General features: G+C 38.0%; 1 protein-coding gene across 6 annotated transcripts in view; it reads left to right on the forward strand.

Annotated features, from left to right (window-relative positions):
- Positions 1-284: 284 nt before the first annotated feature.
- Positions 285-20,225, forward strand: part of pou2f2b (POU class 2 homeobox 2b) — a 40,554-nt gene continuing 20,613 nt past the window's right edge. For all 6 annotated transcript variants that reach the window (XM_067448872.1, XM_067448873.1, XM_067448875.1 and 3 more), the window contains exon 1: positions 285-1,680. In XM_067448872.1, the coding sequence (XP_067304973.1) occupies positions 1,581-1,680 (100 nt within the window). In that variant the 5' untranslated portion in view covers positions 285-1,580. The remainder of the gene's footprint in view (positions 1,681-20,225) is intronic.

The raw sequence follows: 20,225 nt of genomic DNA on the forward strand, positions 1-20,225 counted from the left end.
ACTTTTTTATGAAATATCTCAATTTATGTTTTGCAGAGCAACGAATGTGCAACGTGAAAGTGATTATAACAATGTTATAACAGAAAAAAAACTTTTTTTGTCCAAAATAACTTAGCATGAATAGGCCTAGTATTTCCAAAAGAGATGACAAGACAACTGTTCTTTTATTCAAAATAATAAAAAGCATGGAAATTAATGTGGAAATGGTGTGCATGTAAACGTGGTCACTGATGGAGTGCCTTTCTTTTTGTATTAGCTGTAAAAAGGTGTGCAGTGTTGAATTAGTATTATTGAAGAGAGATGTTTGCAGTTCGTATCAGTATGTGTGATTTTACCTTTCAGCGAGGCGAGCACAGGGGTACGGAGAGAGAGAGAGAGAGAGAGAGAGAGAGAGAGAGAGAGGTGGGGGTGGGGTGGTGGTGATGTGAGAGTTGTAACGGCTCCGCTCGCGCTTCAATGTTGCGGGCAGCGTGGAATCAGAGCGCGCGAGCGTATGGGAGGAGAGCGTGCTCGAATAAGCTATTGGGGTTCCCAAATATCGGGAACAGGCAGACAGACCAAAACACGCAGGCGGATGGACGGAAATATAGGCAAGTGTTCTTAAAAAACCAGCGACATATCGAGCTCTTTTCCCCTGATGTTTTCGTGCTTTATTTATTTGTTTGCCTTATTTAGTCATGTATCGATTGATTGCGTTTTAATTACTGGCGTGTGACAAGGTGCGTGGGAGGAGGGGCGAATCCGGAGAACACGTTGAGTTGCCTTATTTTTCTATAGATTTTTAATTTAAACGAAGAAAATAAGAAGACGATTTAACCACGTTTAGTGACTTTGTGTAGCCTGTAGCTGCTAAAACAAGGAAGAGAGCTATAGAAGAGCTAGACCAAATACATTCACCAAAAATGCACCACATGTCCAAGTAATAACAATATCCGCTGTGTTTTATAGCCTACGTGATACAGTCAGGGTGTGCATTCTATTTTCTTTATTAGAACAAGTGCAGAAAGGTCAGTTTATTTTATAAGCAGATAACCAAAGTTAAAGCGACTGCAGCCAAGGGGCGAAGCAGCAGGCCAGCTGAACATACAGTGGTCAGTGTCGACAAGGACAGAAACACCACAGTTCACAACGGGAGAGTCGAGATATGCAGTTATAAACGTTCGCAAACATATGCCTTTGAGTGACAGATACATATATGTTCGGCAAGCAGATCGAACAGCTATACCAAATACTGCAGCTTAATACCAAAAACGAATAGACAAACGTGAAGTAATAGTGAAATAACCCACGTTTGTCTTCTTTCAATCCGTCTATCCGCCTGTGTGCGCGCGCTGGGAAAATACAGTCGGGCTCCGCGCGGCTGCGTATCTATGCATGCAGATTAAAAGTAAACTACAAGCGAAAAGGAAAGTATAAATGCTATATTATGAATAAACAGTTTTATGTTAGAAACGCCTGGATCGCAGACGGAACCCAATGATTTAAGTGAGAAAAGCCTATCTTGCCACAACTGCTAAAATTGCAAAGAAAAGCCAACAACAAAAAGAGCATCTGATAAGAACCAGACAAGAAGACGGATCATGTTTGTTCCTTTGCCGGTGCCGTTTGTCTTGCCGAGAACTGCCTCTGATCTCCACGCCTGGCGCCTCAAGTCCCCGCTGGCTCTGCGCTCTCACTCCGGTAAGGCTTTCATCCAGAACAACCACCTCTTTTTCCCTCCAATACAGAATCCCGTGAAACCTCCCTTGATCATCCCGCTGAGTGGCATAAATCCCCGTATATGTGAATGAAACATCCTCGTTCGCCGTTTTCTGTTTGTCTCGCGCGCTTGCAGCCCTTTCCACATTTTCAGTTTAGTCCAAACGACGCGGGTCAAGTTTGTCTACAGCTGAACTAGCACTGCGCTGTCGCGCTTCGAAATGCAGCGCAGGTCGGGTTTATTTAGTTAAAGGTGTTTCCTGAATATATTCCTGTCTCGCTGGGCTTAGTTTCGTCAGGGCTCCGTGTCCGTCCGTCTCCTTCTCTCGCCTCTGCCTCTGCCTCCGTCTCCCCCGAACTAAACTCGCGGTGAGCTGGGAATATTCATGCCAACTTATCGATCTCCGCAGGATCGATTCCGGGGCCGGCGGATCGAGGGGAGAGAGGAGAGAATCAGAGCAGCTACAGAAAACAGAGAAATGAGCATTTATACTATTCAAAAATCATGTTTGGCTCACAAATGGGTTATATATGTACAGTGTGATGATCATGTAGACATTTGCACGTGTATTGGCGTTTTGAATAGATGCTCGCATGCATCGTGTAGGCTATAATGTGATTTGCACCTCGTCTTTTGCAATTAGAGATGGGCGAAAGGCAAACGGACGACTTGGTCCGTTTTTATTTTCTTTGCGGGAACTTGCCGGTTGTTCGGTGGCCACATAAAGATGAAAACAGAAGGAAGCGAGGATGGAGAAGGAGGGCGGGGGTGGAGTAGGAGGAGATGGGTGTAGTCTGAATTGAGGAGGCATAACTGCATAAGCAAGCTGCTGTTTATTGGGCAGGTGAAAGTCTGATAATACAATGAAAATGATTCTTTTCTGGATATTTTATGCAGTGACCTATGTATTTTCTATTATTTCTTATGTGGGTTGTATAGGAAAATGTACATATTGTTTAGTGTGAAATGTTATGCTTCATTGTAAACATAATTTGGCTAGTTATTTTATTAATTATTCATGCAGTTCTAATAAGCTCATATTAATTGAGAGATTGCATTGGATATTTGGAAAAATATGGCTACTTTTAAAAAATAGCAGATTTTTAAGTACAGGACTATTTTAAATGAAAGAAGAATGGTTATTAAAAAGTTAAAAGATGTAAGATACACTTTCTAGTATACATTTATTAGAATGAAAATAAAAAATATTTCTCTTCGTGATTAAAATTAAGCTGATGTGTAAATATCATATACTTTAGTCCATTTTCATGCATTCAGACTGTGTACAATGAAAGCTGTTGTGCCTTATTATTTGTCAGACTTTTTTGCAACCTCATTTTACATTGTTTAGTGGGGTTGCATTGTTCTCTGGCTGCACGATTTCACGATTTCATCTTTTCCGTAACTAACAGGTAGTCTTACAGGTTCTCATAGGCTTTGGGACTGAAGAATGATTCAGGATGGTTAAGGGGAAGGATAATGAGCCTCTTCCCCTCAGAGATTAACAGGGCCAGGGGAGAGGAGGAGGAGTTTCGTGCCCCTTTCGCTGAAAAATAGCGAGTGTCAAAAGAAGATAAAAAAAGAGGGAAGAAAAAGAAAAAGCTGTGGACCACTAAAGGAAAGTAGGTGCAGATGACAGTGAAAAATGGGAAAGAGTATGGAAAACCGAGTTTGAGAGGGAGAGGTGATCTTGAGCTCCAGACTCAGCTTGTATGGACGCAGTCGCTCATTAGTTATGAATGATAAGCAAGGCTGTAAACTTTGTTGTTTGGATATACATACATAACACTTGTTTCACATAGACATGTATATGGAAAATATTTTATTAAAAGTGTACAAGTTAGTTTGCTTAAATATTTTTTGATGAATCATTAGATGAAACTGCATATTTGTCCTTCCCAGTCAGCTAAACCCGCTAAAATCTGAGAGCAACTGTCCCTTCATTTCATGCTGTCAAATACCATTACGACCAGCAGAAATATGCACAGCTCATCAAAGGCTCTTAATCACCATTAGAGAGAGCAGAACCTATAACTATTATCCAGTTACTAATATATGCAGCTATTACACCATATTCCCATTAGATAGTGAATATAGACATGGGCATGGAGAGAGATAGAGATTATCAAGACCTATTCTTGTAAGTGGTCTTGGGAATTATTGCCATTAACAGCTCCATTAAAGTTTATGTGTGTTACAGTAACAGGCAGGTCCTGGAGGATGAGAGTATATTGACATGCAGAGAGAGAAAAAGAGTGAACTATTAAGCAACGTTCTGCTGTCTGTGCTGACATATGAAACAAACAAACAAAATCGGTTTCTTAGCTTATCAACAGGAAGAAATAATATATCTATCAACTAAGATGATAAGATCCTTTACTTTAAATTCAGTGAAAGATAATTGTCTCATTGTCATAATAATTTGGTGCAAAAACATGTCAAATGCAATGACAGGTGACAGAAATAGAATCCATATATTTTGCTATTATTTATTTATTTATTGGTAGCTAAACGCTGTGTTTGTGAGCGAATGTGAAAGAAAGTGTGTTTATAGATCAGGGCGAGTCCTGGTGTTAAGATGATTGCCAATGACAAAATGTCAGCTTGGGTTTGTTTGTAACATAATGGAAAACCAATGGATATAAGGAAGATGTCAATACAGACTGTTCTACTGCATTTCACTCCCTCTCTCTCGCGCACACACACACACACACACACACACACACACACACACACACACACACACACACACACACACACACACACACACACACACACACACTTCCACCATCTCTTGCTCTGATTGATATTCCATGTCGTCATGATGTTCATTTAGTGACCGTACTCCCACAGGTCTTTTTGTTACTGTTAGTTTTGGCAGAGGAGAATGTGTTTGCATCTGTTAGGTTGACCTTCTGTAGTGCATTAACACAGACGACACCCTTTCCCTCATTAGCACTGCTGCTTTTCACTCTGTAAGAAATTCCCTAGAGTTCTTTCCTCCCAGTTATTATTATAAGCACACACATGTCTTCATACTGTAGACATACAAACAGAAAGAGTCTAGTCTATAAACTGATAATCCATCATAAAGATTTACAAGTGCAAGACTACACTATATTGATATTCCACAAACATTCTGACTCTTAATGTTAAACTTCTGCAAATAATTCGGGCAAAATCACTAAAAGTCAATCACTAAATGTCACTCTGATACAAAAGCTGTCACTTGGAGAAAACCCTTTCAAAAGTTTCTAAAATGCTCCTTTTAGGGGTATATAAGTTACAAAGGTGTATTTTTTTTAAAAAGGGTACCACCCCAGTGACAGCTTCCGTACCTTTTTTTTTCTGAGAGCGTATGAATTGAAAATTAAGATGAGTGGATTTACATGCAGTCTCACGAATGTACTTAATAAGAAGTACTGATGGGTGTAATGCATTACATATTACAGTAATTTAATTAATTTTCCCTTTAAAAAGTAATTTAAGAGATTACTTTATTCTGTAATTTAACTACAGTTACTTCTGATGTAATTGCATTTTAATACTGTATAAACTAGAATAATTCTATTCAAAATAAGAATGGATTTAGCATCAACATTTAACATCTAAAGATGAAATGTATGTTTTTTTTAAACTTCCCTGTTAAAAAAACTGTGGTCAGTTCAAGAATAATTTATGCAATTTTATGTTATTTATTTGAAAGTATTAAAAGTGCAGTTTCATGTCTATTCATGTATTGTTGAACTGGTCGAGTTTGAGATTTAGTAATTCCGCCTTTAGTAATGCAATACTTTTTAGAGAGAGTAATTAGTATAGTTGTTAAACTACAGTGTAGAAAATGTAATTAGGAAGTAATTCATTACTTTTTTACAGTAACTTACTCCAGGGGTTTTCAAACTCTATGATGCTAAGTACCCCCAAATATGGTGAACCATTATGAGGGAGCCCTTCCTAAAATCCATCTATTTTTATGAGAGAAAAAAAACATTTAAACTAGATAAATAGTTAGTGTAATATAATATATTGTTTTACAATAAATTACAACTTTTACAATAAATGTACAGCAAACTCCATACTGCGTTACAGGGTTAGTTCACCCCAAAAATTCTGTCATTAATTACTTACCCTCATGACGTTCTACACCCGTAAGACCTTCGTTCATCTTCGGAACACAAATGAAGATATTTGTGTTGAAATCTGATGGCTCAGACAGGCCTTCATTGACACCAATGTCATTTCCTCAACTGATTTCAGCAGTTTGGCGGTTTGACATGCGATCCGAATCATGAATCGATACACTGATTCATAACTGTTCAAAGCTTTGTTTTGAAATCGACCATCAGCCATCACTATATAAGTGGTTATTTAGGTTTTTTTCAGAGGTGGTAAAAGTACTCAAAAGTTATACTCGAGTGAAAGTATATATACCTTAATGAAAAAATACTCCAGTAAAAGTAGAAAGTCCTCCATTCAAACATCACTTGAGTAAAAGTACAAAAGTATCTGATTTAAAAGGTACTCAAGTACCGAAAGTAAAAAGTAAATATTCAAATTAACTGTAAATATCAATAAGCAGATAAAATCTTTTGGGACTGATATGCAATGCTTTAATTGAACAAATGTTAAGATTAGATACTGCAAATAAGAATTTGTTAGATTTGCAATTAATAGGAGACAATGAAGCACCTTAACGCAGTATAGGGGTTAAACTTAAAATAGACATGTTCCATAACATTAGCAGCATAAAACAGATGAGGAGCAAGATACTATTAACTAATTCAAAATGAATTCAAAAGCCATAACCACAATGACATATTACGTAACAATTAGTTAATAGTCATGTGCCTCAACAAAAAAGTTATGATATAATTTTGCCAATTGTTATGATTAATGATTAATTAAACAGACAACTGAGAGTTGGAATGCATGGCTTTGAATACATGAATTTACATTATTAGTTCATGTAATATGTTATTAGGGAATTAATGATGTCATATTTAATTAATAGCAATTCATGTATTACTTAATCTATTAATCATATAGAATGTTCATTAGTTGCTGATGCAGTAATCATTAATAAATGGTTTAGTTCTTCATTAGTAATACATTAACTCATGGTTATCTGAGCATTAGTTAGGCATGAATAATAATAGTGCAACTGTATTGTAAAATGTTACCGATGTTTTCATAGTAAATTGTGTGCCGCAAAATAAAAAAGTTGGGGAAACACTGAGCTAAAGTTAGTGTGGCAAACCTGACTTGTCAGCTTTTCCAAGTCTATACCCGACTGGATCATCCATGACCGACCAGACCGGTTTGGAAATCAAGTGTAATAAATACTTAATACTTGGAGCGGGCATGGGGGAATGTATTGGAGTAAAAAGTACACTTTGCCTTTAATATTGTAGTGGAGTAAGAGTAAAAGTAGATGCAAATAAAATATACTCAAGTAAAGTACAGATCCCCGAAAAAAATACTTAAGTAAAGTATCAAAGTATTTTTACTTGAGTACTTACCACCCCTGGTTTTTTTGCACACAAAAACTATTCTCGTGCTTCATAAAATAATAGTAGAGCCACTGTAGTGAGATGGGCTTTGTAACGACATCTTTAGTGCCTTTATGGGTCTTGAGAGAGGAAATGACATTGGTGTCAATGAAGGCCTTTTTGAGCCATCGGATTTCAACAAAAATATCTTCATTTGTGTTCTGAAGATAAACGGGGGTCTTAGGGTGTCTAACGACATAAGGGTGAGTAATTCATGACAGAATTTTCATTTTTGGGTGAACTAACCCTTTAAGGATACTGCTTTAGTGAGAAATCTAGAAAGATAAAAAGTGAACACACAATTCTGTTAGAATGTTCGATAGACTTTATCTATTTTTGCTTTGTCTTTTTATTCTCTGAAATTTTCTGGGGACCCCTTCTGGAGGACCGAAAACCCCTGACTTACTCAACACAGATAAAAAGGCGTAACCATATAGCCTAAACATTGTGTTCTTTTGTCACGTCCTATGCGTACATTAAAAGAATAGAAAAAAAATGAATTTATGCTATATGTGAAGTTTTTATAATTAACACATTTTTCATATTTACATTTTTTCTGCATGAAAATCTACTCATTGATATAACGACTGAACCTGAAAATGTGGTAATTTTGCAACTGTGATTGGTTGAACAACTTTCAACTTCAGTGCCATGTCTTTAGAATGCCGCATCATGTATGTGTCACTGCAAAAGATGTGTAACTGGTCGAGCATCTAGCCCATGTTTACATAAAAACAGTGGACTGCAGAAATGCGTACAGTGTGAATGGCTCTTTACACCAATGTTTGCCAACCCTTTTCCAAAAGGGACACCAACAGTACACATTTTGGATGTCCCTCTTATTTGACCCATCCATATCTGGTCCTGGACACTACTAATGAGTTTAATCTGGTGAGAGTGAAAATGTGTACTGTTGGCTCGCCTTCAGCAAAGTGTTGGCCTTACACTGCACAGTGATTGTGTTGATTCTTGCGTGTGGTCGGCTGAAAACAAGACGCAGGCAGCAGCAAAACCGCTCTGGTGCAGCATTACGCTTAGACTGTTCCAACCTCACCTAATATTTTAACATTTTTATTTAGCTTCCTTGCAGTAAAATGCAAATCTTTTTTTAAATTATCAATCTCTCTTTCTGCCTCCTCCTGTCTGCAAATCACACTCTGGAGGTGTTGGTGGCTACATGATGGCGCAAAAGTTGGAGAAGTGTTCTGACAGGCCCTTAATCAACACATCTGTGAGAGAAAGCACTTGGTCAATACACCCCCTACCAGTACAGCAGCACTCACACAGATTCTCCACTGCTGTGTTAATTTAGTGTGATTATCTGGCTGCACGTGTGTATTTGTGTGTGTATGTGCACATGTGTTGGAGAGGTTGAGAGGGACATTGTTATATCACCTCAGACACAGAGAAATGTTGTGTGTGTAGATGGATGGAGGGATCGAGACTGGAGTGAAAGATGAGCATGAATAGACATGAATGAATATATTGATATTTGATAAAGCAGGTACATGGTGGCTTTACTGGCAAACTGATGTACTGAAATAAATTCTGCACGAGAGGTCAAAGAAATTTCTGTGTGGGATAATTAGATGGATGGACTGACACAGCAATATAATACTTTTTAAATCTGGCTCCCCCTTTGATGCTGTTAGGTGAAAAATTGGCTTAAACCAGTGTAATTTGTCCTTTCAGCAGCAGCTGCTGTGTGAGTGTGTGTGTGTGTGTGTGTGTGTGTGTGTGTGTGTGTGTGTGTGTGTGTGTGTGTGTGTGTGTGTGTAACAGCACACATTTTGATAATAGAGAATGTGTAATAAAAGCTTGCTCGTTGATTATGTCCTTCACTCCTCATGAACAAGCTCAAGACCTAAATCTTTTCTCTTCCTCCATTTCGTTTAAGAGTTATAGTGATCAAGGTCTCCAGTTCATATGCAGGGTTTAGCGATTTGTTTCAGGGTGTTTTTTTTTAACCTTTTCATGGTGGTAAGGTTGTCTAGTTTCATGTTTTGATTATTAAAAATGTCAGTAATTGGTAGATTCATTATCTATTATCTATTAATGTTATTAATAATCATATTAAGTGATTTGATCTGATAGATACAGTTTGATTTAGTTTACATAGTTGCCCAGTGTTACAGTGTAAGTATTCTTATATATGCTTGTATTATTTGGGATACTCCTTCCTGGATGCTTTTGAGAAAAGTACAGTAAATGAACTGTTAGAGAGGTGACAGAATGAATTTTCCTTCTTTGTACTGTTCCTTTATCCTGTTATGCCCTCTAGTTTTGTACATAACAGTTTTTTTTCCTGAATCCTGAAGTTCCTGTTTCCCTGGTTATTTACTGTGTGCATTTCTTTGTTCTGTGAATCACAAAAGAAGACATTTTGAAGAATGTTGGTTGGTAACCAAATTGCTTTGCCGTCCATTGATTTCCATTGTATGGCCAAAAAATGAATAAAAACAAAGCACTGAGACTGTGTCCTCAAAAATATCTTCTTTTAATGTCTCACAGAAAAAAAGAACGTCATTCAGTTTAGGAACAACACAAGGGTGTTAATTTTGCGGTGAACGATCCTTTTAATCTACACAAAACAGCACAAGCTGCAGTAAAATGAGGTAACAAATACAGTTTTACCCCAAAAAGGGCCATTTACAACCACACAGCATTTTTAACTGACAACACAAGCCGAAACCACCAGCCACCTACCCGTACAAATCTTGTAATTGGCCACATGCTGCCTTGAGTGACAAGTATGATCATCAATCAAATTAAGATGGAGAGAGGGGAGGGATGGATCCCGACTCCCCAGACAGGCTCCTGTTAACAGGGTTTCCTTCAATCCGGGTTTATCGATCAATACATGGCTTGCCAATTTGTACTCTGCACCTGAGTACATAAAATGCCTATTGCATCAGATTACTTTAAGTTTATATCCATTATGCAGCATGTTCTCATCACTTCTTTACGAGAAAATTGTTTCCATTCACTTTTGAAACAGGACCAAAATACTGAGATGCCTTACTCGGAGATGCTTTGATGGGATAATTATATTCCGCGAAAGCAATTTGCACTGTGAGTTTATTACCATCAATGCATATGAGCTTGATTGGTGTCCAGCGTCTGATGATGCAGATGGACATTAAACCTGGAATGCCGTAGGGATCACGGCTGAATGACTGCATGTTCTGTGCAACGTATCCGAGGAGACGTACAATGAGGGAGCTTAGGCAACATTGCAGAAATGATTAAAGTCATAAAAATATGTTTAACTGCAGATTGTATGAGGAACAGTTTTATGGTTTTTATGGTTCTACGAAGTACTAAATTCAGTGGTCTGTTATTTCCTCATGTTCAGTGTCATCCATGGGAATGCTGTGACCAGAAAACTGAAACCGGTGCTACTTCCATTTCTCTTGTATCAAAAATAACAGCAAATAAAACAAAATATTGAACATTTACTGTAAACTGTCGTTCCAATTTTTTTCTTATCTAAAATGGAACTGAAAAGTAACCAAAAATGGGTTGATTCTTCATCATTCTTGAACATTCTTCAAAATATCTTCTTTTGTGTCACGCAGGAGAAAGTTGTATAACCTTTGAAACAAAACAAATTTCCATTTTAGGGCAAACTTATCCTTTAAATATTAATATTACTGAAACATCATTGCATTGTTTGTCTGTAGCTGGGCTGATGGTTTTGTAGTGGATTTGTAGCTACTATGCAGGTAATTATGTATATAATGTTGTATAACTCAATTTAATTTTCCATATCGACATATTTATTTATTTTAGATAAATACGTATTTTATTACTGATTGCCTTCCTGCGTCGTGGCCCTTATTTTGCAATAATAACCGTCTGTCTGTTCATTATCCCTTTACTTATACTTCCATTTCAGACAATAATGTGATTTCTAAATGGTGTCCCTCACCAATGCATTCTGCCCTGTTTGTCTGTTCTCTCTTTATTGTTGTGGGATGTTTAATGGGGTTTCTTTATAAAGGCTTATCTGCCCTTCTCTCCGTATCTCTTGCTCTCCCTCTCTCTCTCTCCACCAGTCTTGGTGTGGCATGATGGAGGGATTTTTAAGGAGATTTTTTTCCGTGTTCATTGGACGTTGATGAGCTCCTCTGTCTGTCGCTGCTGGCCTGTCATAGCCTCAACACTGCTTATAGCAAAATCAATCGGTCTCAGTCACAGAGGGTGAAAGAGACGAGCGTTAGCTAGAGCGCCACACACACACACACACACACACATTCATGTACCCAAAGTTTATAGCCAACAAACACACACTTGGTTCAACTCCTGCCCTCCCTCACATCTTGAAGAGAAGAAGATGGGATGAAGGGATGGAGGGAAAACGCATGAAAGGAAAGGATGACAGAGGAAGAGAGGGAGCAAGAGCGAGGGAGAGATAGTAGCATTAAAATTCATGGCTTTTTTTACTCTGCTGAAAAAATCAATAGTGTTTACTATGAATGAGAGGAGCGCTGGACAGCAGAGCTGGGGGCAGATAGACGGGGGGAAAGGGGGAATGGGGAGCGGGGGGGTTGACTTCATTACTGGAGGCAGAGGCACGAGAGGTCAAGGTTAAAGACTCAACCTAGCGGGTAGAAGGTGGGGGTAGTCTACCATTTACCCACAATGCTGCAATAGTATTGTGGAGTCGGATACAACAGCCCTATCAGTATAAATGAGAACATGTCGGTTTGGGATCCCTGCTTTCTCTATCTCATGCGCCCACCGCATACACTCTTGTTTGCGTGGATAAGCATCTGTAAATTCACATTTGGATGGTCCTGGAACTAGTTGGATGTTTTGTACCCAGCTGTGTTGCAGCTGATAGCGGCATATGCCACTTTTGTAAGTTTTAACGAACCTTAACGCCTCATGTGATGCGAAACACTCAGGGAAAAAGTCACCTACCCTCTATTAAAAAGCCTGGAAAAGCTTGATTCCGCATCAGCCTCTAGTTTGGAATAGATTCAGACAGAACGATTCAAATATCTGGTGTTGGTTTGAATCCTGCTTTTACATTTCAGTTTAAAAGAATACTTGGGATTTAGTGCAAGTTAAGATCGAATGTTGATATGATAAGAATGTTGATTACATCACTTTAAAAAGTCAGGTTATAGTGAGGCACTTGCAGTGAATGGGGCCAATCAGTATATAGACACAAGACAAACAATATGAGTGTTAACATTACTTTTTCTGTGTTAAGTTATATCCAATTTTCCAACTTTGTTACCATGAAAATGTAATCTAAACATTAAAACTGCCCTAAAAATGACAGGAACACCTGTTTTTGCTGCTAAAGAGAAGCAAGGTCTAGAGATGTATTTTTAACAAACAGGTCCATCTAGTGTGTTAAAAAACGAAACAATGAAAAAAGCAGCGCAGAGGACTGCAAAAAAGCTTTCTGCGTGAATAGCCCCTTACTGCTTTTTATAAATTATAACCTTCACCGCTTTTGAAATCTCCAAAAACTGGCCTGCATTTACTGCCATTATAAGTGTCTCACCACTGATCTTTGGGGGCAAATCTATATTATTTTTGTGGTATTAACATTATGCTACAAATACTGTTGACTGGGCTTAACTTGTGCTGAACCCAGAATAATAATTTGAGGTAGAAATGAAAGCAGAGGGTTATTTTCTGAATAGGAATGGCCTTGCAAATCTCCACCCCTTTATTTTTCTCCTTTGGTGGAGAGTATGTGTTTTCATGGTGATATATACAGTACTCAAGCAGTTTGATATTCAAGGAGACTCATGAATGATGTAACAGGAGATGCTTGTCTTAGGCCGGGTTTATGTGGCTGTAGGAGTATATGGGATATAAATGGAAATGTGAACTTTTACATCAGAATAAATTTACATCAAAGCCAAATGATTAGAGGACATAGCACTGAATAATTTCCTCTGTGATGGCTGGCAAATGAAATATTTTTTCAGAGATATTATTAATCAGCTTTTACATTAGTTAGATAGTGTGTGAGTTTTACAGACACTGAGATTAATATCAAGTGCATTAGAAGCCCAGCGGCTCATTTCTTTCATTCTTTTGTATTAGTAAACAGTAAGATGGATGTGTAGAACAGGTGAACAGGCACACTGGCTGCTCTGCAAGCCTTGACTTAGACTTATATGCCACCGCTGCCTTAAATAATGTAATAATCCCACATTCACAATGTCATAATGCCTCATTTAGTTAACTTAACTTGCTAGAGCACATAATCTAATGAGCTGCATTTAATATGACTTAATGTTGTTTGAAATGTTGATAAGATACTATATTGTGTGTTACTATCTGCTTTTATGTCTCATCCTCTCTTTCTCTCACTCTCTTTTGGTGGTTTCCTCCTTTTTTCCTTTGCACGGCAGGACAGGATGCTTTCTTATTCTCTTTTATTTCTTCCGCTCTTTTTCACTCTTTCTATCTCACTCCCTCTCTCTTTCTTAGTCGTCTGTTCCCTTAGCGACCGTTTCCAAGGCACCCACTCCCAACGGCTGGGGGAGGGGACCTGTGATGTCATGCATGCATAACTATACACCTGAATCCTCGTGCTTTCAATCTTTCTTCAGGACTCTCTTACTTTTCTTTTTCAAAACTTTTGTATTTCAGACCCAGATGGCTCATTTGTTGTTTTTATAAATTCCATACACAGTTATTTGACTGGGTGTTTGTGTGTGCTATATACATGAAAATAAGTATTTACTCTACATTACAATGCACGCAGACTCTGTGTCCTTGCCGTATCCGTTGAGATCTGATTCATATTAAACAGGCCTTTTATCAGTGCGGATGCTATAGTGTGTGTGTGTGTGTGTGTGTGTGTGTGTGTGTGCGTGTGTGCGTGTGTGCGTGTGTCCTGATGAACCCTAAGTTATGGGGAAAAATTGTCCCAGCAAAGGTGGCAATATCCAAAATCCTTGACCTTGTGGGGACATTTTTTAGTACCCATGAGGAAAACAGTTTATATAGCATACTAAGTGATGTTTTTTTGAAAATGCGGAAAAACATGCGAAAAGTTTTCTGTGATGGGTAGGCTTAGTGTAGGGAGATACAGATTGTACAGTATAAAAATCGTTGTGTCCATGAAAAGTCCCCATAAAACATGAAAATGTGCGTGCGTGTATGTGTGTGGGTGTGTGTGTGTGTGTGTGTGTGTGTGTGTTTGTGCGTGTGTGTGTGTGCGTGCATGTGTGTGCGCGCACTCCTTCTCTTAACCTTTCCTCATCTTAGGTTTGTCCCCATGATGCAATCTGATCTCATGTGTAAGTAATCTTTAAAGGGTTAGTTCACCCAAAAATGAAAATTCTGTCATGAATTACTCACCCTCATGCCGTTCGACACCCCTAAGACCCCCGTTTATCTTTGGAACACAAATGAAGATATTTTTGTTGAAATTAAATGCCTCAGAAAGGCCTTTATTGACACCAATGTCATTTCGTCTCTCAAGACCCATAAAAGGCACTGAAAGTTACAAAGTCCATGTCACTACAGTGGCTCTACAATCATTTTATGAAGTGACGAGAATAGTTTTTGTGCGCAAAAAACGAAATAACGACTTATATAGTGATGGGCTCATTTCAAAACAAAGCTCCCCGAAGCTTCGAACCATTATGAATCAGTGTATCGATTCATGATTCCTGAGAGAGGAAATGACATTGGTGTCAATGAAGGCCTTTCTGAGCCATCGAATTTCAACAAAAATATCTTCATTTGTTCTCCGAAAATGAACAAAGGACTTACGGGTCTGGAACGGCATTAAGGTGAGTAATTAATGGCAGAATTTTAATTTTTGGGTGAACTAACCCTTTAAATTATTTAGGAAAAATACTTTTCTTTAAAAAGTATGAAAAGAGTTGGCTGGTTTGCTAAATGGAAACGCATAATTCTGACAATCACACCAGCTGTAAGCGGCTGCTTAAAGTGATAGTACACCCAAAAATTTGACCCACCCTCAAGGTGTTTCAAATCCAAACCTGTATGAATTTCTTTCTACTGTTGAGCACAAAAAAATATATTTTGAAGAAAGTTGGTAGCCAAGCAGTTGATACTAACTTCCAATTTTTCCTCCATACTATGGAAGTCAATGGGGTCCATTAACTGTTTGGTTAATGAGTAAATGATGCCAGAATTTTCATTTTTGGGTGAACTATCCCTTTAACTTGCTCCCGTGTTGACATTGCTCCACCATCCCACCTTCCACTTGTAGTCCCTGTTGGTTGTATATCTAATGTGAATAATTTTTTGGAGGGCATCCAACAATGCCATTAAACAGGAATGTGTGTTTCACAGGTAAAGGAACTAAAACAGTTTGCATACAATTCTCAAGTTAGGAATGCATGTTAACAGCTAGACTGCCTAAAACAAAGATAAATAAATCAGAATTATTTGTGCATATAACTTTTCAAAAATATAGATTTATTCATACATAATAATAATAATAATAATAATAATAATAATAATATCTCTATAATGTTGCTCTATATAAAAGTAATGAAATTTGATATTCATATCAATGCCACATTGGCATTGTGTTTATTGTTGTTGTCTGATGATTATGAATTCACTGTTGAAAAAAAAAAAAACTATTAAGAATTGATTATCTGGCTCTTAAACATACTGTACTAATATACTAATAATCTGTATCATTACTAGTTATGATTTTTTTTTAAATCAGTAACAATGATTGTATTGCACTGCCTGTGTATTTTGTCTGTATTATTTGTTTTTAAACATGCATTTTTCTAATGCATTTACATGGCTTTACCTAAATGCTCTCATTGTTTAAAACTTTGCTTTTAAAACTCCAGCTAAGGTGCACTAATGCATGCTTTTTGGACAATGTTACATTACTAATCGACAACTGAGTCAGAGGATGTAATGAATATTGTGTTGTTTCTGGTGTTGGCTGGTGAGGGTCATGGTTACTAGGCAACGACCAGCACAGTCTGTAGATATGCATTCGACTCCTAATGGGAGCGGAAAAGGGGAGTGTGTGTGTGTGTTGGGGGTCAAGTTTGTCTGAAAGGGGATTAATATTTTGAGAAGGGGTAAGCAGTGGGTCTGTCTGCACTGCTTGTGTCTACACAGTTCCCTTGTTGTTACTACTCTTTGAAGCTTTTGTCCCGTTATTACACGCATTTCCGAGGAAAAGACGTGGTCTCGGCTACAAAGTACTGAACATTTATTCAAACTCGGCTCACACATTCAGGCTGTATACGTTGCACACAATGATATTCAGGCACTTTTTTTGTGGGCAACACTGGCAGCCCTGATCCACTTTATTCTTAGGCAAAATAATAGATTCATACATGATGAATACAAAGAAAAACATGTTTTTATTCATTTTTAAAACTTTTTCTTTTTGTAAGTGGTAATTTTATGGGCATATTAAATGTCAGGCTAACTTTACTGGGAAAAAAGTGTGTTGGACTTACATGATTTAATTTTTGCATCGGTCCCACATGAATCAATTAAGTTAAACCAACATAATTTGTTCATGTAACTTCAACATCATGAAATGAATATATTGAATACAAGTGACCCATTTAAGTAGTTTCAAAGTGAATTTCAAATGGCTCCCTGACAGAATTCAGGCATTTATTATATATTCATGCATCCACTTCAATTTCATGTATTTCAATGTTACACAACTGAATTATTATACTGCTCTAGCTAGTTAGTTCAGCAAAGCCGTAATGACATTAGTTGTTTTAGTCCACATCCTAAGCAAATGCTCCACTCTTCTCCATAATGGTAACCCACTGTAATTTATTTCTAAATTTCTACAAATTCCAACATAATTGAATATTAAACACTACCAAACACAATCAAGTCTCCCCCTTTCTCATCTTGCTAAAAAATACATAAAAATAAGACTTTTACATATAAAGTAACAACATTTACTCTCTCTTGATTTAGTTATATGCAAAGCATGCTGGGAACTAACAAACCCGCCCCGTTTCAGTTAATGCAACAATTCATTCATGTAATCTCAACACAAAAGGATTAAGTAAACTTCAATTTGACTTATATTTAATTGGATTAAACACAATCAAATTAAGTTAGGACAAAATGTATAGCAACTGTGGTACTTTAGCTCATTTTAATCAAGCATTTGGACAAGCAGTAAAAATCTTTTTTTTTCAGTGTTGACTGCCAAATGTAGACATTTGGATGCATGTGCTCGACACTTGTAATCATTATGATGTCAATATGAATTCTTAAACATGTTGATATTTTTATTTCATGCATCATTGTATTACCTACCTCACTCTTGTCCTCATTTTCACACTTGATTTTGTCCCTATCTCATTCCCACCTATTGGCCCTCTTTCCCCAAACAATTCCCTCTTTCTCTGTCTCTCTTTCTCTCTCTCTATTGATCGACACATAGTGAGCTCTGTTCTTCACTGTGCTGCCTCCCTTTAATCAATACAGATAATTGTCTGCTCTCTCTCTTTGCCAAATACTCTCTCTCTCTTTCTCTCTCTATCAATGAACCCCCTAAGTCTGGGATTCCCCCTGTCTTAATGACCAAAGGTAACCTGTTCTCTCTCTCTTTCCATCGATTGGCGTGGGAGCGATTGACTCACATGTGTAAACATGGTGCACGATCGTGCTGCGTCGAAGTCACTTCAACTATTCCCATGTGGTTATATAGAGACAGACTTTTCAGGGGTTTTCTGGCTATAATCATGTAATCAGATTCATATTGGAAGGTCACACCATACCAATTCTCTATGAAAAGAAGAGATGTGAAATATAAAAAGTTAATAAAGATATCAAACTGTAGTAGTCACTCTAATCATGCTGTTGCAAATAAACACGTTTCATATATTTTACTATATGACTACATCCTACATGAGCAGTATATATATATATATATATATATATATATATATATATATATATATATATATATATATATATATATATATATATATATATTAGAAAAGATTAGAGGAAATTACTTAGGAGACTGGGACCAGCCAGATTTGAATCTCCATTTTCCACATGAACAGCAAGGCTCAATTTCTGGGATATGTGCACTAGACCACTGTAGCTTTTAACTCACTCTATAAGGACAGAGGAGATGTGCAGATAGAACTTTAAATTCCCCAAGGTCGAAGTTTAGTCTCTGCAGGTCAGGCTTTTTCAGCTATAATAGAGAATTAATATTTATAGTATACTATGTGTGATTTTGGATAGCCATGGAAGTACCAGAAAGCATTTTCTTTCTGTTTGGTCGAGGTGTGAGAGAGCGAGAGAGAGCAAGAAGAGGTGAATAAGAAGGTGAGATTCTTGTCTTGCCAAACTCTGATTTAAAAGTGAGGAATTCTGTGAAGAGGGAGATTACAGGTGGTATAGGCTTCATTCCAGAGTGTGAAATCTCACTGGGATATGAACACGTAGACATAGTAGGAAAGTATTTCTTTGGTGTTAGACACAATTTACAGGGCCAGTGTACAGTCTTTGTTGTGTATCCTTGTGTTTTCATTGTTCATGTGAATGTTTGAAAAACTACATAGTTACTCATCAAATCACTGAATTCAGCCAACATATTTTCATGTGCTATTAAGTATATAGAAGATGTGGAATAACAGTGAGCTGAAAGGATAAGAGAAATGTAGCACTTCATATGTATTCGTAGGCTATTGAAATATTGATATATTTTCTTTGCTTTGTGTCTCTGTTGGCTCTTTCTTTATCAGATTACATCTCCTCTCGCTTTCTCCCCCTCTTTCCCAGTCAAGCCTCAAGGATAGAAACCTTGAATTTGAATTTCAGTGGCAAAGAAAGAAAAAAAAGGGGGGGTAGGGTGGGGTTGTGCTCTTAGGGAGCGGTCGTTGAGAAAGTGCCTCTAATGGGCGTCTGTGCGCTCCCCCCTGCCTAGGGCCCCGATCGATACCGACTCAGAGCAATAAAGCTTTCCCCTGTCATCTCCACAGAATACAAAGCAGTATGGGGAGAGAGAGAGAAAGAAAGAGAGAGATAGGTGAAAAGCTGTTCCGCTAGCCAGACCGATTTCCTACACCCCCCCCCCCCACCACCACCACAACCACCCACCCACCCACCCAGCCCATCTACCCCCATCTAACAACAGTAGAGCCCCTACCCCCTCTCGTTCCCTCTCCATCTCATAGTCCACCTCTCCTTTCCCCAAATGTAGCACGGGTCCCCTGTGTCGGCTCTGACTAGGTTTTGATATCTCCCTGCGCTCAGGAGGAGGGAAATAAATAATGGCAGAAGAAACTCTTATTTTAGTTATTATCACAAACACAGAGACAAGGACAGATAGAGAGACATCCAAGTGGGGCATAAAAGGGAAAGGAAATTAAACAATAAAAGAGGTAAGAAATGGCAGCTGGAAATGGATGGATAGAGAGAGTGATGTAGTTTAGGAAGTGAAATGGGATGAGAAGAGAACGAAAGGGGGAATGAAGTGATACAAAAAGGAGGGGGGAGCGAAGGAGAAGGGGATTATGGGAGAAAGAAAGATGGATGTTGTGATAAAGATGGAGGGTGAGTGGGAATATTGATGAGTTGATGAGTAAGAACGACAGACAGGAGACAGCGTGAAGCGGAAAAAAACTGCAGAGGGGAAAGGTGAAAGGCAGGTTAAAGGTCAAATTATTCCTGTAACCACATTTAATCAGAACTACAACATCAGAAAAGACAGAAACACGGTTTCTTTGTGAGGATGGGGGATATAAAATAGGAATATGTAGGGTTTCTATCTTATATAAGTTGGATTCTTGTGTTTAAAAGCAATTATTAGAGCACTAGAAACGCCTGAGATGAAGTTTGACGTGCACTGAATAAAACTTTTAAAAACGAAATATCGAATAAAAACTCTAGGTGTACCAGTCAGCCTCACTTGTTGACCATCGTGACCCGTCCTTCATGTCAAAGCAAACGTTCCTCACGAAAGTGACAGTGTAGGTGTGAACGTGTCCGTGTTT

This window comes from Pseudorasbora parva, chromosome 7, assembly GCF_024679245.1.
Source record: "Pseudorasbora parva isolate DD20220531a chromosome 7, ASM2467924v1, whole genome shotgun sequence".
Classification (NCBI taxonomy): domain Eukaryota; kingdom Metazoa; phylum Chordata; class Actinopteri; order Cypriniformes; family Gobionidae; genus Pseudorasbora; species Pseudorasbora parva.